At 38.0% G+C, this 19,564-nt stretch overlaps 1 protein-coding gene across 5 annotated transcripts in view; it reads left to right on the top strand.

Moving 5' to 3' along the window:
* Nucleotides 1–300: 300 nt before the first annotated feature.
* The window catches only part of ripor1 (RHO family interacting cell polarization regulator 1), a 36,848-nt gene continuing 17,584 nt past the window's right edge, over nucleotides 301–19,564 (top strand). For 2 of the 5 annotated variants that reach the window (XM_055033033.1, XM_055032998.1), the window contains exons 1-9: nucleotides 8,666–9,138; nucleotides 14,193–14,316; nucleotides 14,586–14,738; nucleotides 16,336–16,414; nucleotides 16,510–16,533; nucleotides 16,635–16,688; nucleotides 17,906–18,055; nucleotides 18,184–18,247; nucleotides 18,908–18,951. In XM_055033033.1, the coding sequence (XP_054889008.1) occupies nucleotides 9,120–9,138; nucleotides 14,193–14,316; nucleotides 14,586–14,738; nucleotides 16,336–16,414; nucleotides 16,510–16,533; nucleotides 16,635–16,688; nucleotides 17,906–18,055; nucleotides 18,184–18,247; nucleotides 18,908–18,951 (711 nt within the window). In that variant the 5' untranslated portion in view covers nucleotides 8,666–9,119. Of the gene's footprint in view, nucleotides 554–8,665; nucleotides 9,139–10,970; nucleotides 11,059–14,192; nucleotides 14,317–14,585; nucleotides 14,739–16,335; nucleotides 16,415–16,509; nucleotides 16,534–16,634; nucleotides 16,689–17,905; nucleotides 18,056–18,183; nucleotides 18,248–18,907; nucleotides 18,952–19,564 lie in introns of those variants that run through there. The other 3 variants (XM_055033015.1, XM_055033006.1, XM_055033024.1) reach the window with 3 other exon arrangements.

The following is a 19,564-nucleotide window of genomic DNA, read 5'->3' as shown; positions in this document are numbered from 1 at the left end:
AAGCCTATTTTTCTTTTTTGAGGGCCACAATGTCGAATTAATTATTTTACTATTTTAGCTAATGATCAACAGTGAGCTAACAAGCTGCCTGAATCAGAACCAGATACGTCAGTAGACCATGTAGATCAGGTAGAACATGGAAAGTTCGTTCCCAGGTGTGCAGACTTTATGCTACATGTGAACTGATTTATCAGGATCAGAATCAAACACTCAGCCTGTAGGACCACTTTGAGTTTTCTCTCTCTCTCTCTGTCTCTAACAAATATTTACCAGTCTGACTAAGGTAATATTTGCTCTGCCAGTCAGCAGGTTGTGAGATTAAAAGACCCCTTCCAAAAGCATTTCAACCTGAATCATGGATCTTGGCGACATATAGGCTGTTACCAGCTACATACTGTACACATCTTCTGTGCTGGGAGTTTTTGCTGGTTGTACAGGCGAAACCTTTAGGACACTGTTGGTTTACACGTGTAGCTTGTTGCCTGGGAGTGAGAGCAGCTGCTGGGAAAGAACGTCCTGGTCTGGAAAGAGTCTTCATTACAAGGTAGTTCAGGTAATCACATATTTTTACCACCTGGCATAATTTTTAATCCTTTTTTTTATCTCTCATTCAGAATATTGATGTTGCTTTCTGCTATGTTCAGATTTCTAAGTGAGAAAAATCAGTTTTGTAGCTTCGGTGTCAGTGGATTTATTTTTAGTCTTTTCTTGTTATGCTAAATAGTTGAAACCATATTTCAAAATCCTTTACTGACTTAGAAAAACATCTGTGAAAACAATATTTGTAGATTTGAGCCTTCTTCTTAACTCCTACAGCTCAGCTTTAGACTCAGGTCTCCATAGCTGGTAACAGTTTGACTTTTTACTCACTTTTTTCAACTGACTCAACAGAGAGAAGATGTGAGGAGTTTCCTGCTTTGGATAAAAATAAATAAATTAATTAATTAATTATCATTTTCAGCAAATAAAACAAGTTTTTTAATGGAAAATACACAGAAATGAACAGGAAAATATTGCCTTTTGAAATAAGTTTGATGCCACTCTTTATCAATTGAAGGTGATTTTGATCCTTTGTTGTCCATGCTTGTACTTAGTTTTTAGTTTTTTCTTGATTTGTAGTGACCATATGCTTCTGGTAATGAAGAGGTCTTCATTACTGGGACTGCTTAAGTCACTTGTATAGTACTTTAGGAGAACCTTTTACACTTTATTTACCACTGCACTTCAAGCATAAATTTGCACATAACCATTTTAACTATTTAATATTTATTGAGTTTTTTAATATTGATCATGTAGCCTTTTGTTCCAGGTCAGAGTTGTAGCAATGCAGCATTTTGCAGCTGGATCTTCAGTACAGATGAAGGTCATGGCAAAGTAAAGCACTAAAGGCTTATTCATCTCTAGGACACCATCAGGAACATCTCTAAAGGCATAGCTGCAATCTTAAACAGTCTCAGCTGTGAAAGACCAAACCACCTTTAATTCACAGCAGACTCCCCCAATTTACAATTTACACTGATTTGAATAAAATGCATTTTACTAAATACAAATACACATTCTTATTTACTTTTTATAAATATTGTATGCTTTATCCTTACACCTTTGACTCCTCCGGACCTGTAAATGGTGGAGTGACACAGTACAGACAGGTAAGCTATTCTATCTTAGCGCCTTCACCCTTTAAACATTTGCTTAAGTTTTACTAAACAGTAGCCCTTCTTTGCTCTGAGTAATGATTATCCTCTCTTCAGACAACCACCTCGCCTCTCAGAACGCAAAACCATGAACAAAATGTTACATGCTAATTCTTAAAATACTCAATAAATATTCAGTAAATAGTTAAAGCATCTTGTGTACAAATGGCTATTGATGTGCAAATCTATGCTTAAAGTGCAGTGCCAAATAAAGTGCTAGTTGAAGTGCTGGTTTTAAGAAAGAAAAAAAGCAGTGGTTCCCAAAGTGTGGGGCAACATCCTCTGGAGGGGGCGTCATGCTATTACAGGGGGGACACGGGACTGTATGGATGAATGAAAAAAAAAAAAAAGTTACACAAAAGTGTTTCACTGAATAGATGGTTTGTAGTTTTGTTGCAACCTGAAGTGTGAAATAAACTTCAGGGGAAATTGAAAACAAAATATGTATATGGGTTTATGTCTGGTTGAATGACGTGTGTGCCCAGTTAATTTTCTTCTTCTTCTTTTTTTTTTTTTTTTTTTTTGGCGGGGATTTTATTGTAGTTCATAGGAGGGGGCAGAAAATCTTTGGGAACCACTGTCTTAAAATGATGTAGACAGAGAACTTACGGACTGTGCAGTTTAAAACATTGAATCACTGATTTCCCAACCAAAATGTGTTCATAAACCTGGTCAATAAAATAGACACTGATTCTATGTTGTCTTCCCAATAACACAAGTTTACGTTTCTGGTTGTCCCAACACATGTGACAAGTTCACATGTGTTGAACTTGTCACATGTGTTATGACAAGTTCAACATTTAACATATTTACATGTTACTGTACTAAACTGTAGTTTTATGTAAGAAAATACAGCAAAGAGGGAGACACCTTGGAAGACTCTTACTTTGAAAAATACTTACAGGAAATATTGATCTGTGTTACCTGGAAGGTTACATAATGACCACAAATTTTTTCATAGACAGTTAGGCTGGTTCCACCGCATTGCTCCCAGCAGAGTTGTTTTACCGTATCTGAATCATTCTGCCTGAGCATTGGCTAACAGGAAACACCTTGCTCATCTGGTCCCTTCTTCCTCCTTCATTTGGTCTCTTCTGCCTGTTTTGTTTTTCACATAATTGCAGTTCGTCATTGGCAGTCGAGAAATGCATTTTCCTCTGATATTTTTAGGCAGATGATCTGGTGGGTAAGATTATGAGGAAAAATTAGGCTTTACTAGTCAGTGCTAGTTCCTGTTTTTTGTTTTGTTTTTGTTTTTTAGCTCAGTTCTGACTTCTTTTTAAGAAATACAAATAAAAAAGAAAATGTTATGTATTTTGCACCTTTTTCAAATAAAATTACAAAGTGCTTCACAGATTATACAAGCTGATAGACAAAAACTAACATATAAAATGCAATGACAAAAAATAAAACATCAGATTAATTAGTTAAAAGCTTTTTTTTTTGCAACAATTTCTTTGACTGCTTTTTGAAAGAGTCAGTGAAGTCAGACCAACATAAAATCAGAAAGAGACTGTCTGCAACTGCCTGAAATGCCAGATCCCCACGATCTGATAAGTCAGATTGTGAAATGCCAAACTGCATTTGGAGTTTTACTCCAAATTCCTGCATGAAAACACCATGCATTTGGATATAATGCATGGTTAAAATTTACATTTTTAAATGAAAGCACAAATCCCATTCCTATCTTTGACTTTTATTAAGCTTAAAAGAACCAGCCTGGTTATCAATGTATTTATTAATTGAAAAGTTTTAAGATTTATTCAAGTTCATAGTCACAGAAAATGACTGTCCAGATTGAGCCAATCAAGGGAAAAGAGGAGCACTTACTGTAGATTGAAGAATAATTTGTTGTTGCATCAGTATCTTAATGATGGACTACCAAAAAATGGACTGTTATAGTAACTTGGTTTTTATGTGAGTATGCAGAGTTAATACTTAAAGATAAAGCTGATTAAGCTTTACTGTGTAGTTCAGGGGTCTCAAACTCCAGTCCTCGAAGGCCACTGTCCTGCAGTTTTTAGATGTACCACAGGTACAAAAGTGAGAATGAAATGGCTTAATTATCTCCTCCTTGTGCAGATCAGTTCTCCAGCACCTTGCTAATGACCTGATTATTCTATTCAGGTGTGGTGCAGCAGATGCACATCTAAAAGATGCAGGACACTGGCCATCAAGGACTGGAATTTGGGCCCCCAAGGGTAGTTAATAGACTGGAATCTACATGTTCATGAAGAGGTGAGCTTTCTTCAGTTAGTAGAGTTGCCCTTGGTGGGTTGGTTCATTCAGAGCAGGGCCTGGAACTCCAGTCCTCCAGGGCCAGTGTCCTGCAACATTTATGCTTCCCCAGTCCAACACTCCTCAAACGGTTGAATAACCTCCTCAGTATGGAGATTCTGGGAGTGCCCAACTAAGTGATGACCTCACCCACTAGAGCTGTAACTCAGCTGTAAAGGAAAACCACCCAAACTGCTTAGAGTACAGTTGAACCAGGTCAAGCTTCTACTGAATGCATTGGAAAAGAACAATGGAGATCCTTGTTAGTACTTGTAGATGTTGATGTGTGCTGCTGTAGAGACTGTTGTTTTCCTTTGTCTTTCAAACTAACCAAATTGTCTCTCTTGGTTGATTGACTGACATAATGTAGAACCATAAATAAGATGGGTACTCAGGCTTTGATAGATAAGCCAAGCCATGTCCTGTTGTAGTGTTTAGTGACAGAAAAAGCTCTACCATGACTAGGAGTGTGGAATGTTACAGAGAATTCCTCCTCTGTGGAGTTTCTCTCCCCCACAGAGAGAGCTGCTGTTATCTCTGAGGCCTGCTCTACCGACAGAAAGCTGTTCACTGCACATAGTTCATGCCTCTCCCTCTATGTAAAAAACAGTGGCGTGCAGAGACCTTTGAAGAGCCGGAGCTTAAAATTAAAAACAGCCACATAGATCAAGATTGAAAAACAACAACATATCAACAACCCATATTAATAAAGATTGTAATATTTAATCAGATCATATCATGTTATTGTCATCACGTGGGGGCAATGCAAAGCAAATATAGTCTATATTTTCCACACAGGTATAAAATTGCTGTTTCTGCTGCTGACAGAGCTGAAGGGCTGCGCTGATCTGGGACTGTAGTTGTTAAACAGAGGAGAAAAGGTTGCTGGTTTTGAAGCATGTTATGAAATAAGCAAATTTGCTATTTTACTAAATAAACCCTAAAGATATCTGATTGTTTCATCTCCATAGCAACTTGGCTGCAGACTGCTTTGAAGATCAAAAAAGCTCAGAGGGGTTAGCTCCATAATTTCTCAATGTCAACACCTCTGAAATCTAGAATTAAGAGATCAATTATTTTCATTATATTGTGTCATTCAACAACATGTTGAGAAACATTCATGCATTTAAGTTTAGTCAATTACTGTGAGAGCATATTCACAGGTCTGCCTAAAAGAACCTATCAGAGGTCTACTGAAGGTCAGGGGCCCCTTTCAATGAGTGAATTATAAGTTTTAGGCCATAGATCTAAAACTTCAGCATTTGTTTATTGAGAATGACAGTGCTATTAAATCTGATTTCATGGTTTCAGCAGAAAAAAAAGTACATTGAGGATTTCATTAAGAAGTTTACTTTGTAAAAGTGCACAAGATAATCTTGATAGTTTGATTATTGTGTTACCATGGTTACAATCTGATGCTGTCTTTAATCTTAGTGTTCAAGCTGAGTTTGTTCACAAATACATCACAGCAAGTAATAGAAATCGCATGACTGTTCACACACCATGACACAAAGCAGTCCACCAGCTCTCTACAGTCAGCTCCTTCTCCATTGTTGATTCACCTGACAACTGCAGAGTCATCTGAGTATTTCTCTACTTGACAGAAATCAGACTTGTGTGGGATGTCTGAAGTGTAGAGAATAGGGATATCCTGATCCTGAAATTTATATCACAACATATATTGTGATAGTTGGCGGTAACAATATATATCACAATATGATTTGTATGAAACTTACAAAAGAAACAAAAAAAATCCTACACTAATTGAGTGAAATGTATCTGTATGATTTAAAACTTGTTTAACACTTGTTTTTGTGCATGTTATCATTTGCACATAATGTTTACCTATTTTTTTTATCATTGGTAATGATGTCAGCAGCTTAATCTCAATGACAACTATGTTGTTCAATCAAACTTACATAAATAATTGAAAAATTAAATCTCTATACAGAAATACACCAACTTTAATGTAATGCCTGTCTGTGTCAAATCCTGCCTTTTCGTTCCAGTGTTATGAATGGAGCTTGTAGAAAGGTGCATTGCTGGTATTCAACCACATGCTTCATTTTAAGGTGATAAAACAAATAGCTTGTATTTCTTATCTTACACACACTTTGCAGATTAAATTTTTCTGCTCCTGATGTGACCCTCTTTCAATCTTAAGACACAGGACCATTTAGACTGCAAGAGTTTTTTTACTCTGCGCACAATTCGGCAGGGTCGCACTGAGCCTGTGTGCGCTTTTATGATGTTTTCTTTTTGTGGTTTTGGAAACACCATTACACTGTCACCCGAATCCCAGGTTGCTTGCTGTGATATTTGCTGTGCTCCTCCTAAGCACCACGCTATGTCTGCAGGAGAGTCAAGAAGACGGGTCCATTAGACTCACCGAACTGAATCCTATAGGCGTCCAAGTGGGGTGCGTATGTTTACACCGCTTAGTTCCCCACTGTGTGACTGTGACATCTGCTGCACTCCTCCTAAGCGTCATGCTAAGTACCGGTGTGTGACCCTGGTGTGTGAACCAGGTGTGTGAACCAGGTCCAGATCATTTATGTTTTGCACCTGCCTTCCCTCACGCTCTCAGCAAGCTGTTTTGATGCCGAAGGTTACATCATCAACAAGCATTACCACGGTTAGCTGGTAGACTACAAATCTTCATCGCAGGCCAAATTTCTATTGTTTCTACTATATACTGTTTGTATCATGCATTCCAAGTAGAGAGTGAAAAGGAATGATGAGAGATACCAGGGACCCTGCAGGAGAGAGTGACCTTTCACGATTATGAAAACTTTAAAAAGACTTTGCAGTAGGTTTTTGTTTTGTATTTTTGTGATTTATATATGTTGTTCTGAGCGGTTTTCTTGTGGTAGATTAAACTCCTTACTGCAGCATCTGATTTGTGTTCCTGTTTCACACGGAGAAGCTTAGCCTGCAGGGTTGACCTAATGGCACAGGTGCTTTGCATGCACTACCTATCAGCATAGAGCCAAGGACCAGTCACGGTGACTGGGAGTCACTGTATAGGTTGTATTCAGCATCATGTAAAATGATGCTGAATGCAACCTATAAGTTTGAGCTCTGTTCAATGAGTACATTGCAAAGTACATGTCTATTACCGAATACCTCTACCTTTGGAGGCTCACTAGCGACCATGTTTCATGATCTACTTTACTTCAGGTGTTGTGTGGCTCTGTCTGACCATGTTAAAGTGACTACATGTTAGTAAGTAGCCCAGAGCACTCCAGCGACAGCTAAGCCGCTTACTGGCCAGCTGGAGATTAACTGGAAAGTCCCCATTTCATAGGGGTCCACAAACAGACACGCACAGAGCCAGTCATGTAGGGCTTAGTAAGGCAGGAACAATCTGCCAGCTCAGTATCAAGCTTTTTGTACTCCTCTAGAATAAATAAAGTGATTGAATGGAACAGGGGTCTGCAACCTGTTGCCCCTCAGCCTCATTTGGCTTTTTGGGCCCTTTACAGAGACTCCTAGCTTTGCATAAAAATATGTACAGAACAATAATAAAAAATAGTCTGTTTTTCACAAAATGTCATCAATTGTACAAGTCAGTCAATAGTACTGGGGTATTATTTATTTATTAAATCAATTACTCTCTTTTGTTTAATTGGTTTAACACAATCTCAAATATTTTCAACTTCTGTTGAAAATATTTTTCTGTTCAAAACGTAGAAAGACAAATGAAAATTATATTTAGTTTAATCAAGCAAACTTTTTTTTTACATTTCAAGTGTCAAAGGCTGCAGTATGTTTCTTCTAGAGGTCATGGATGGTTTGTGCCTCCATACAAACTTTACTAGGGAGGAGGGAGCACAGAAATGGCTCCTTTGGCAGTGAAGCTTGCAGACCCCTGGGTTAGATCGACTGAGAAGGAAAAACAAGGTCTTCTTATGATGTTTCAAATCGCAGATCTACAAGCTCCCAGAATGTTAAACTCTTTCTGATGACAGAGTCAAAGGAAAGCCTAACAGATCTATAGTAACATATTTTTGTTTTTGTTGTTAAACACATTGATGCTTGGTGAGATGAGATAAGATTGCTGTGATACTTATTAACCATTGCCTGCAGGTATTTTCTAGAGAGAAAAGAGGAGACAAAACCTGGGGAGGTGAAAAGTTACAAACTTTTAAGGTTGGCAACTTTTATCAAACACAAATTTTCTCCATAAAGCTAAATCTACGTTTAATGTTTAAAAACTGCATGACTGGTTGCCTCATCACAAGAAGGTTCTCAGTTCAATTTCAGTCTTTCTGTGTGAAGTTTGCATGTCGATGATGTGACAGTTTAAGCAGAAAAGCAATGTCCACAATGTGGTCATTTTATAAGTATATACAGTATGAATAATCAGCCATAACTGCAATATTAATATTGGATATCAATATTACCTTGAATTTTTATATTGGCGCACCTGTGTTTTTGATAGAGGGCTTAGTTAAATGTATATTTAATAGCTGCCTAAAAATTGTTATTTAAAAGTAGTTAATATTTATAAATATACATTTACAATATACATGTGTGATTACATGTATATTACAAATGTATATTTGTAAATTAGCATTTTACAAAAAAACTCTCCAGAAGTGTTTGTCATATTTATCTTTCATTCTATTCTACTTTGTCTCCACAGTGTATTTTAGCATTTCTACCAAAGGCAGAAATATAAGAGAATATGTCATTATATTGAAAACAATACATCCAGTCGAGAGAGGGAGGGACAGGAAAAAAGAGTGATGTCAGCAGGGAAGAAGAGAAGGGAGGACTGCCTTGCTTTTTCCTGTCTCCAGCCCCCTCCTCCCTCCTCCTCTTATCAGCGTGCCAGAGAGAGAAAGGCGATCAGAAGGAGAAGTAGACGGATTAACAACTAGCACTGAGGCCATGGGACAAGATAAAATGAAAACAAAGCTGGGATTGACTGCAAAGAAGTGAAGGAAACAACACTTGTTTATTGACTAATACTTAAAGATTAGCAGATGCTAACAAGAGGGAATAAGAAACCAAAAAAGAAAAGTGAAATTAGACAAGAAGTTCAGGCATAAGGGTCAGTGCTAGCAGAGAGGAACTGGCGCTTTATCAGGAAGCAGGTGGAGCCATTACAGAGAGACACCGGTGTCCAGCATCACAACTACCATGTACAGTGGATATGGAGGTATGACAAGCTCACTGAGACTGTCTGAAATGTTTAATTGTGTTTGCAGGATGGCTTCAGGTTGATGGCTGTAACTTATGAAGTGAGTTCATTCCAAAAAGCTGAAATTCAAATTATTCAAAGGCCTAAAAAGAGGATAGCAATGGACGATCTGTCTTATAATGTCTTCTCATGGAACACATTATAACATTACAGTTAGAACATTACATTTATTGACTCAGTTTAATAGGTTTAATAGGACTCTGGTCACATGGCTGTAAATGACCACTGCCAGCTCATAGTCACAGCCTGGTTCTGTTTAGATCCAGATTTACAGAATCTAAACAGATATATCTGTTTAGATTACAGATTGTGGTAATCTCACCACAACCGTGAGAAATGATTCATCCAGTAACAACACTCCACTCCATTTAATCCTGCCGTCAGCCTGGACAAAGATTTGATTTCTGGTGTTTGTTGATTATGGTATTTCTTGAGTTGTTGGCTACGATTGTCACACCATTGTTTTCCTGGTAACTGATCAATCACCAGAACATCCAGCTGCTTCTCTGTCACTTGTTTGTCAGTCTGGATTTGGAAATCCAAACTTGTCATTCCAGTGCTAAATTATGGTGTCTTGTTTTTGCTTTGGACCCTCCAACAGATGTTACTGTATTCCATTGCAACTTTGGTGTTTTCTGTAGATTTTCCCAGCCTGCATTGTGCAGCTTACACCCTCAGGGCCTCCTAGACGGCCTGAATGTGGGGTCCGGGGTTGTGTGGTAGACCTTGATATTCTGTGTTTCACTATGCTGTAACTGCTACTCTGCTCAAGTTGGAACTTTTCTTTCTTTGTCTTTTTCTTCCACACTGGGTTAAAACCGCTCAGAACAACATATATAAATCACAAAACTACACTGGGTAGTGTGGAGGGCTGTTAAATGAAAGCCCTCCACAGTTTCTTCATATCCTCAGATAGATAATTTTTACCACTGTGTTTTTATACAGCTTCATAAAGAAAGTACAGTTTCTTTATAAAACTGTTCATAAGGAAAATACACTTTTCTTTATAAAATTTGTTTTTATATTTTAATTACTTGATTAAATCAATCTTCATTAGGGTTTGAAATTATTTGTTTGATGTACAGCTACCCAAACAAAGCTTACTCTTTGTGTATTTTATAATCTGGTTGTTTCATATTTTCTGAAAATGCTGCAGGGTTTGTTTCTGTGACTCAGTTTAGCCAGAACTGAACTGAACTAATCTTTTTCCGGGCCCTGCCCTTCACAGGATGTTACTTCCCCTGGGGTTTCCTTCTCCTAAAGCACAGTGATGTGAAGTGGCCACTTTTTCAGCCAATAGGTTTGGTCATTTAATGAAAGCTGTTCAGGATCTTTTTCAGTGGGTCATTCAGTAAGTTTTTTTTTCTTTTCAGGTTCAACAGGATTGTCTGAATTTTACGACTTTCTGAAATTCTTACAATTTAATCACATTTCAGATTCCAAGCTACAAACGGCTGCTTATTTTAAACAACTAGTTCAGAAGAACTGATTGCAGATCTGTCAAAGAGGGTCTATATTGAACAAGATTGCTGTCAATAAAAGAAAACAGAGGTTGGAGCAAGTTTTTGTGTTTTTTGTGGAAAGACAACTTTGGATAGACATAGTGAGCTAAGTGGATGGAAACTGTGGACCTGGGAGGGTGATTATTGTGCTGGTTAACACTGTGAGGGGTAGGAAGGTGTGTATATGTGTGTGTGATCAGAGGACAGAATGGTTATCCAGAAAGGTCTGGGAGAGAAAGGTCAGACTGTTCAAACAAAAGCTGTACTGTCACATGCTTCATCAGCTCAGAGGCTTTCAGTGTGGCACATCCAGTGGTGATTTGGGATCATCAGGAGCTGTGACTGGAATCTGTTATCAATGGATAGAACTGATCAGGTACGTATCTGCAGATTGTAACATATTTCACCTGAGATGACTTTACTCAGCTCTTGATGAAGCTGATAGGATTTGATTATTAACTGACATGAAGGCAAGCTCTGACCTAACCTTTTCTTCTAACATTCTCAGAGAGCAGGCAAACAGTTTTTATGACACATAACTATAAGGAAATGAAGGAGGGAAGAGCCTGTTGAACCTGGTGTGACCAAGCCTTCTGTTGCTGGTTCAGTTCATTCCACTTAAATGAATGAGCTAAACTTTCACTTCTCCTGCTAACTTTGTTAACATATGCTAACAAAGTTAGCATATGTAACGAACTTTGTTAGTTAACATATGCAAAGTCAACAAATAATTGAGTCCATCTAAAACATGTAATATTATTTCTATGTTGGGAAGTATACGTTAGGATTAGGTGGAAAGTTTGTTCTGCTTGTTTCTTTAATACAGACTACTTTTCTAAAAGGATCAGATGAAAATTCTTCTGCTACAAAGAAGGTTTTCCTTTAGTTTGAGCAGAGCTGACCTTTTCTCGTCAGCCTGTTGGGCTATCTTCCTATACGAGGTTTCCTGTCAAAGGAAGCAGTAACATCTGACTTCCTGTAGAATTTTGACGTTTCCTGTGCTGTTTGACAGACAGCGTGTAAAGGCCCTCTGAGCACTTTGAGAGAACAGGATACCGGATACTGGAAAGGACAAGGTCAGAAAACAGTGCTTGCTCTGAGAAAAAAATATTTGCTGACTTAACACTTAAAAACGGAACAATGTTCCGCATGAAGAGTTTCAACCATGGTAGAACATCAATAAAAATACATTAAGGATTAACAACTGGATGAAATGTAAGCAAAAAACTTACTGAACCTTATGAGGTTCCTTTAGGTCATCACAGTAAGACATTCTGGATCACCTAAATTGTTTTCTAATCAGTTGTATTTATCCACAGCAACATGTGATACCATACAGTGTCTCAGAAATACTCTTGCCTCTTGAACCTTTTCGCATTTTATCACATTACAAGCACAACATTTGGGGGGGATTGCATGCGATAGGCTGTGTAAGACAAAAACATAAGAAGTCCAGTTTTAGTTTATGTAGGAATCCGAGCAAAAATCTGAAAGAAGGCTCCACAGGGCTTCCCCCAGAAAGCCTGCTTAGCCCAGTGGTAGGGACACCACCGGGCTTAGCAGGTTCACCAGCAGCATTTGTATTAAAAATGATAAAAGTTACAAAAATCCAAAAGTGCATGAGCAGGCAGCATAATTTGGAAATAATAGCGTCTGAGACCAACGGGCAGGTAGAGTTCTTTCTGAGACATTAGTCCTCTAATTCTGGAAATGTTCTTGAGGTCATAGAAGGTCATCGTTGTAACTGTCTTTGTTTGAATCTGAAGGTTCAGGTCAGAGTCCATCTCTACACCCAATTTTCAGCCTGATCTCTAGTAATAACTGAAGCTGTGCATTGACTCTAGATGGTTCCTGTTTGGGTCCAAAGACAGTATTTTTTTTTTGTTTTGTTTCTGTTCAGCTGTAGAAAGTTGTAGCACATCCACAAATTTACCAGATGCTTAGAAACCTTGAATGGGTTTGGAGTCATCTGGTGACGTCGTAAGCTGTGTATCACCTGCATAGTTATTGTTGCTAATCTTATTTTCTGTTATAACCTGAGCTGGTGGGAGCATATAGATACCGAATGAGAGGGCTCCTAAGATTGAGCCTTGGGGTACCCCACATGTGACTTCTGTCCTTTTCGATGAGAATTTTCCCATTGAAGTAAAGAAATCCTGTTCTTTATGTAAGATTCAAACCAGTTCAGTTCTGGACCAGAGAGTCCAACCCGGCTCTCCAGTGGTTCCAGTAATATGTTACACCTAACACTGAGGTCCAACAGAACCAGGACTGTGGGTCTTCCATAGTCTGTATTTATATGAATATCACTGAACACTTTGATGACGGCAGTCTCTGTACTGTGGTAACCTTGGAAACAAAACTGAAAGACTTCAAAGCGCTTGGTTATAGTTAGAAAGCTATTCAACTGTTTGAAAATTTTTTTTTAAAAATTTTGACTGTAAGCTGGCGATCGACCGATAGTTTTGCAGTAGTGATTTGTCCAGATTATTCTTTTTGATAAGAAAGCCTGGGTGAAAAAGTCATTCTTTATGCATTTGTTATGTTTGGGCATAGCATTGATACACGGGGATAAGTGTGGATTTCCAGATTAACCCTATTTTTTCTTTTTGTATTTTTTTTTTTTCTTTTCTCTGCTAAACAGTTGGAAAATTCATCGCACTCTGTGTTTGATTGCAGTTCAACTGGTCCATCCTGTCAACCATTGAAAATAAAGTTCAAGCATTGTTAATGTTTTTTTTATGATGTCTGCAAAGAATGCTTCCCTTTCATGTTTTAGTGCTGCATGATAGCTACACAGTCTTTCTGTGTAGATTTCATAATCTGTCATGAATTGAGATTTGATGGTAAGGATTGATGCAGTTAGACCCAGGGTTGAGGTGCAGAATGATGGTTTTCATGTAGATCACAGATGAGTACAAAGTCCACACAGCACAGGTGAGCATTGAGACAAAGAACTCAGACACTGGTAGCACTTGGAAGGCAGACGCAGGAACACGACATGACTCCTGACTTTGGATTAGGACCCAAGAGAGAAAAAAAAACACAGTTGATGTGTTAGAGGATAATCAAGGGGAAACAAGAGGCAGCTGGAGACAATCAAGGGGAAGACAGGACACAGACTCAATTAAGCAGAAACGTACACACAAAAAAAAAATCTTTACACAATGATTGTAAGTTGGCTGGGTTGTCTTGCAGATCTAACCGTTTGTGCATTTCATGGAGACTTGATCCTACCAGAACAAGTCTTCATGTCGAGACATATGTTGATGTCATGCAAAACACTGAATTTTCTTGTTGCTGAAACCCTGCCTTTTTTACTTTACATGTAGTTTTTTTATATTATTCTTGTACTTTTAATATATTTGTGAAATAATCCCTGTTCATTATATTAAAAATGAAATGCATTTAAGTCATGTTTGAGTAGAGTGGATTAAGAATCTTGATGAGGTGCATGTAAAGAACTGATAACAAGTAAAAACGTTTTTGTGTTTTGTTTGTTTAATGCAGGGAGTCCATCACGAACTCTGTCCACCATGTCTCTGTCTGTCCGTCCAGTCAGACGCATCACATCCAGGTCCATCACTAGAAGCCAGAGCTTCACTGGAGTTAACACACAGGAGAGGCCTTATAGGTACACACACACACACCTGCCTAGTATTCAAATACAAGGCCACACACACATGTTATCATCCTATCATTCCAAGACATGGTGATGTTTATGACAAGATCAAAAGATCATAATGCTAGCATTATGATGGCATCCAATTCTGTACTTGGCTTATACTTCTATATTTTTACAAGTATATTGTAAAAATGTGAGAGATCATGTGCATATGAATTTATAATGGCATATTATTGATGATGAGGACATTGATCAGTTGTGTTTCTCTAATGTTGCAGGAACCTCTCAGTATTCAGCACTCCTGGTATCAGCAGGAAGTCCAGCCGAGCAAGTGGGCTCTTTACTATGTCTACCAAAGCCAACTCACCACCGAAAGTTCCTCAACCAGAGCGGTTGGATGAGATCTACAATGCTCTGAAAAAAGGGCTCCAGTGAGTAGCTGCTCCTGTAGAAGTATCAAACTGCCCCATTTATCAGCATACCTGTTAAAGACTTAGAAAATGACTTAAAATATATTGGTTCTCTATTCAGGAGCATCACATCTCTTTGGAAAATATAAACAAATTCCATCTGTCAATCTCATGTTGATAAAATATAATTTTTAACAAAATCACTGTTGACACATCACATGTACTCCCTTACTTTATAAAGAGAGATCATAATTACACTTTAGATATCATTTGCTCTTTTTCTGCACATGTAATGGAGTCCTAAATTATTCCTTCTTGTAATAAATTTAGGTTTAAAGTAATATGTTGATTTGATCAACAAGTTGCTTATGACTGGGACTAATAATAATGTCCAGAGTTTAGATCTGGATCTAATAGAAAATCTGGAAAGGAAGCATTAGGGTAATGGTAAGGAGGTATTCCAACCTCAGAGACTTGGAGCTCATCACTATATAGAAATTATCAAAATACCATTGGAGACATGCACAAAGCTGCTTATATATGGATGGACAGACGGACGGACGGACAGACAGATAGACTGATAGATAGATAGATGATATGAATTATGTGAATTCAGATCATATAATTGACACATTAAGCAGTGCACAGTAAGCCCAACAGAATAAGCCTTCATAGAGACAAATAAGGTGATGAACAAAGACATATGGAATGATGTACACAACTGACAGCGCCAGGGATGCTCTTTACTTCCTGTAGTGTCAACCCATCAAGGGTCATAGTGTCATAGCCAGAGTGTGATTGATGACAGAATGGAAAAGGTGTCGGCATCTTCCATTTTGGAATATATATATGTGTGTTTGTGTGTGTGTATGTGTATGTGTATGTTAGTTTTATTAAATAAAACAGACCAGTAATACTCTTAAGCATTGTTTTGTTATCTTTTGAGACAAACTCAAAAGAAACAAACTTCCTGGTTGAATGAACATCCTTTTATATTTAGATTTGACAGGATATTATATAGATTAAATCTGTATGATGTCTCACACACACATTTATTTTAGCCACAAACTGAGAGCCTCGATGAGAATCTAGATTTCTCTGCGACACACAGAGAGTAGGACTTTAATCCAACTCTCCATAGGAACCATGAACCTTGTTACAATGGCTGAATCAAACTTATTGAAAAACCAGAACATCTTAAATAAGACTCTTCCAGAAACCTGAATATGTCTCTTCATCAAGTTCAACAGCAGTACAGTTATCCAGAATTTTCATTAAATCAACAGAGAAATGACTGATCTGAATGTGGGAGCTGGAGGACAGAGAAACAGGGAGGATTCAGGAGTGTGCACCTTTTGGTGCCAAGAAAATTTGACTTATTGGGAAAAGGGGTTGAACAACAACAAAACAGTTACATCTTGAGCTTTTCTTCCTACAGAGTAAATGCTTTTAAGTTACAATTTAGATTCTTTTAACATTTTCAGTGAGATTATCTGCTGCAATAAAGACTATGTTTTAACAATCAGCTGTTTTTCATGAGGCTTGTTTCCATCAGATTAGACTCCACGCACATTTCAATAAACTTTATTTTCATTCTGACGGATTGTGTGTGTTAAAGGTCTTACCTGCATGTTTACCAAATGGATCTGGAAAACATCAACAGACAGATTAGAGTGTCTAAGAGAAATTCCAGACTGGTATGCTCTGATCACTCTGCACACAAACTGAAAATTCACTCTTCATGTCTTTAAATACAACTCTGGTGACTTGATGTTTTTTTTCTTTTCTTTAGGGTTTCCTTTATGAGTTAGATAAGGTGAGCTACAATCCCGTTTCTAAACTGCAGTGTGTAAAATGGTGATAAAATGGTCCAGTAAGCGAAGTGGTGTGAATTTGCCTCTGCTTTTTCCCTGACAGCAAGTTAAGGTGATTGAACGATACATCACAAAGCTGGAGTTTCATCTCAGTAAGGTAAGAGCCACAAAACCCATGCTTTGTTGATTGGATACTCTTTGTTGATCCAGTTTGATTAGTCTCAGATTAAAGCTCCTTTTGAAGTTGTTATAGTTGAGACGAAATGTTAAACTAAATGCTTTTGGCTAGTGTACCGTTGCACACTAGCCAGAAGCATAGATAATAGGTGGTGAATTAAGTCACTATCATTTTGTCAGTAAATGGTATTCACTGACAAACATGCTTTATCACCAAGTTAAGCACAGATAAGAAGTTTGAGTGTGATTGGCTCTGAATGGAGATCGGTGATGAGAATAGAAATGATTCAGCCTGCAGTTGGAGCTCTGCAGACACAGAGTAGGCCTTGCATTAGACCAAATTAGCAGCAGTGTCACTTTTGTGTCATATGGCTGACACTGTGACAAACAGCTACATGTCTGCAGTCAAACAGCTTAATGGTAAAAGGGGAAATAAAATAAAGACATTTCTGACAGTTCTTGCAGCTGTGACAGTCACAAACTGTCATCACTGGTCTTTGATGGACCAAATGTGTCTCGATAGATCCATTCCTTTAACCTGGGTAACTGGTTCTGTCAGTGAATCTATTCTTGTAAAATTGCATCATTTGTCATCATGAGTTACAATTATAGCGTTTCCTTTTTAGATCATGTCTTGCAAATGCTGAGTGTGGTGTTTTCTGGTCAGTCTCCTTTTGATGATGATGTGTTGATGTTGCAGAAAAAAGACTCTCCATGCTGCAAACTTTGGTTGTTTATTACAATATTGCAGCACGACTGAATTGTGAGGAAATCTTGGCCCAATCATAATGAAATCCTCCCAATCACTGGACAACATCCCGTTTATAGGGTTCTGGCCATCACACTCTCTCCCCAAAGTTTACATTATTACATGCCTGTCTTACTGATATAAGCATGTTCAAGTTGAGGCAGCGATATGTCTGCTAATGCATCTGGAGTCCATATATGAAACCTGTTTTTTGAACTCTTCGTCTCTTCATGGCTGATTCTTTTGCACAGTGCCAAAAAAAGTTCTCATGTGTGATCAGATACTACATGTGTTTCTTATTTATGATCACAAGTCTAGACACAGACAGTTCTACCAGTTACAAATTCCCAAAATGAGTAACACTGATCTTGCGCTCCAAAACCTCTTGATTACTAACGTTTCTGCCTGAACAGAGCTGCTCTTCTGAGATTCGGGTGTTCTCTTCTCAGGTTGAGGAGTTTTATGAAGCCTACTGCCTGCAGAGGAAACTGAGAGATGGAGCACATAACATGATGAAAGCATACACAGCCAACCCAGGAAGCAAGGAAGCTAAGGACAGCCTGGGAGAGGCTTCTAAAGGATACAAGGAATGCACAGAGGTAAGATAAATTGAATTTATTGCATATGAGGAGCCAGATATGACATATATTAAAGCAATCAATTGTGATACTTTAAAGGTATTGTTCAAATAGTGCAGAAATGAATAGATTATGCATTCTCTCTGCAGAATATGTGTGTGATGGAAAATGACTTTGAGAACCAACTTGGAGAATTCCACATCAGATTGAAAGGTAATAAAAACGTCACCACACTTTGCATACCCACCTTCATTTCTCTGGTCCACTCAGGTAAATAACACTGCAATATGGCCTTCCTCCAAGTCTGATATTGTAGCACAGGAGTCCTCCACAGCGACCATCCTGCAACTTTCAGATGCTTCCCTGTTCCAACACAGCTGAATCAAATTAACGTCTCGTTGCCAGGCCTGTACAGAATAAGGAATCATCTAACAGTTGCAGGATGGGAAGCTCTCCAGGACTGGACTTTAGCACCCATTCTGTAGGATATGAACCTTGAGCTCCAGCTATGTCAGATATTTTTAAACATGTCAAAAAAGTTTACTCCATGAGCATCACAAGAATAGGAAAACTTATGTGCCACACACATGCACTTCTGTTATTTGAGTTACTTGAGTGCTTATTACTGTTGAAGGCATTGCAAAAGCCTGAAGTGGCCCTAATGACTGTGCATGGGAGCTCATTCATTCAGATAAATGGTACTTAATGACTTTGGGTGGGTTCTGGGGCCTCACAGAGTTTGTATAGAAATATTCAGGTAATATTGTTTTTTTGTTTTTTTTTTTGTTAAAGATTTTTTTTTTAATAGCATTCATAGGTATGCTTTGGGGTTTTTGGAATTTCTTTCAAGTTCTATGTTGTCTTACTTTTCAGGTCTTGCAGGATTTGCCAGGTTGTGTGCTGGGGATCAGTATGAGGTTAGTCTGCACCTCCGTCTGTCACAGCTAAACAACTTAATGTTTAAACAGTAATATAGATGATGTGTTTCCTTTCATTATTTCAAATCTGACGTTTGGGGAAGATAAACAACATAAAAGTTTTATCACTGGAAGGAAAAAAAATGTTTCTCTGATTTTAGCTGGTAATGTTTTAGGAGTGTAAAAAAGGATTTATTTTGCCAAGCTTTTAAGGACCAGCAGCATGGGCCTCTTCGTTTTAAATGAAGCCAAAATTCATTAACTGTTTCTGGAAACATACTGTTATTGGAAGTCTGCCTAGTGTTATTCCTGCTGAGTCATAATGGGTGGTTTTCCTGTACACGGAAAGCATTTTCCTTTAGCTCCTCATTGTGAACAGGGCAGGTGATAAACAGCTTAGTTCTTCAGGGTAACTGCTGTTTTTGGAGTTCAATCAGAAAATTTGCACACATTCATTACACACATTTCTTCTATAGTTGACATGATATCGCTTACATGCAGATAGAATAGAATGAGAAAACATGTTTTAGGTTCTTATTTATGTGTATAAATGTATTCACTGACATTACAGTTAAGCTAAAGGAATGGTTCAAATTAGACATCACATGGAGAC

The sequence above is a fragment of the Poeciliopsis prolifica genome, unplaced genomic scaffold (genome assembly GCF_027474105.1).
Source record: "Poeciliopsis prolifica strain line A6 unplaced genomic scaffold, Auburn_PproV2 SCAFFOLD001, whole genome shotgun sequence".
NCBI classification, from domain to species: Eukaryota; Metazoa; Chordata; class Actinopteri; order Cyprinodontiformes; family Poeciliidae; genus Poeciliopsis; species Poeciliopsis prolifica.
This window is presented reverse-complemented; position numbering and strand designations above follow the sequence as displayed.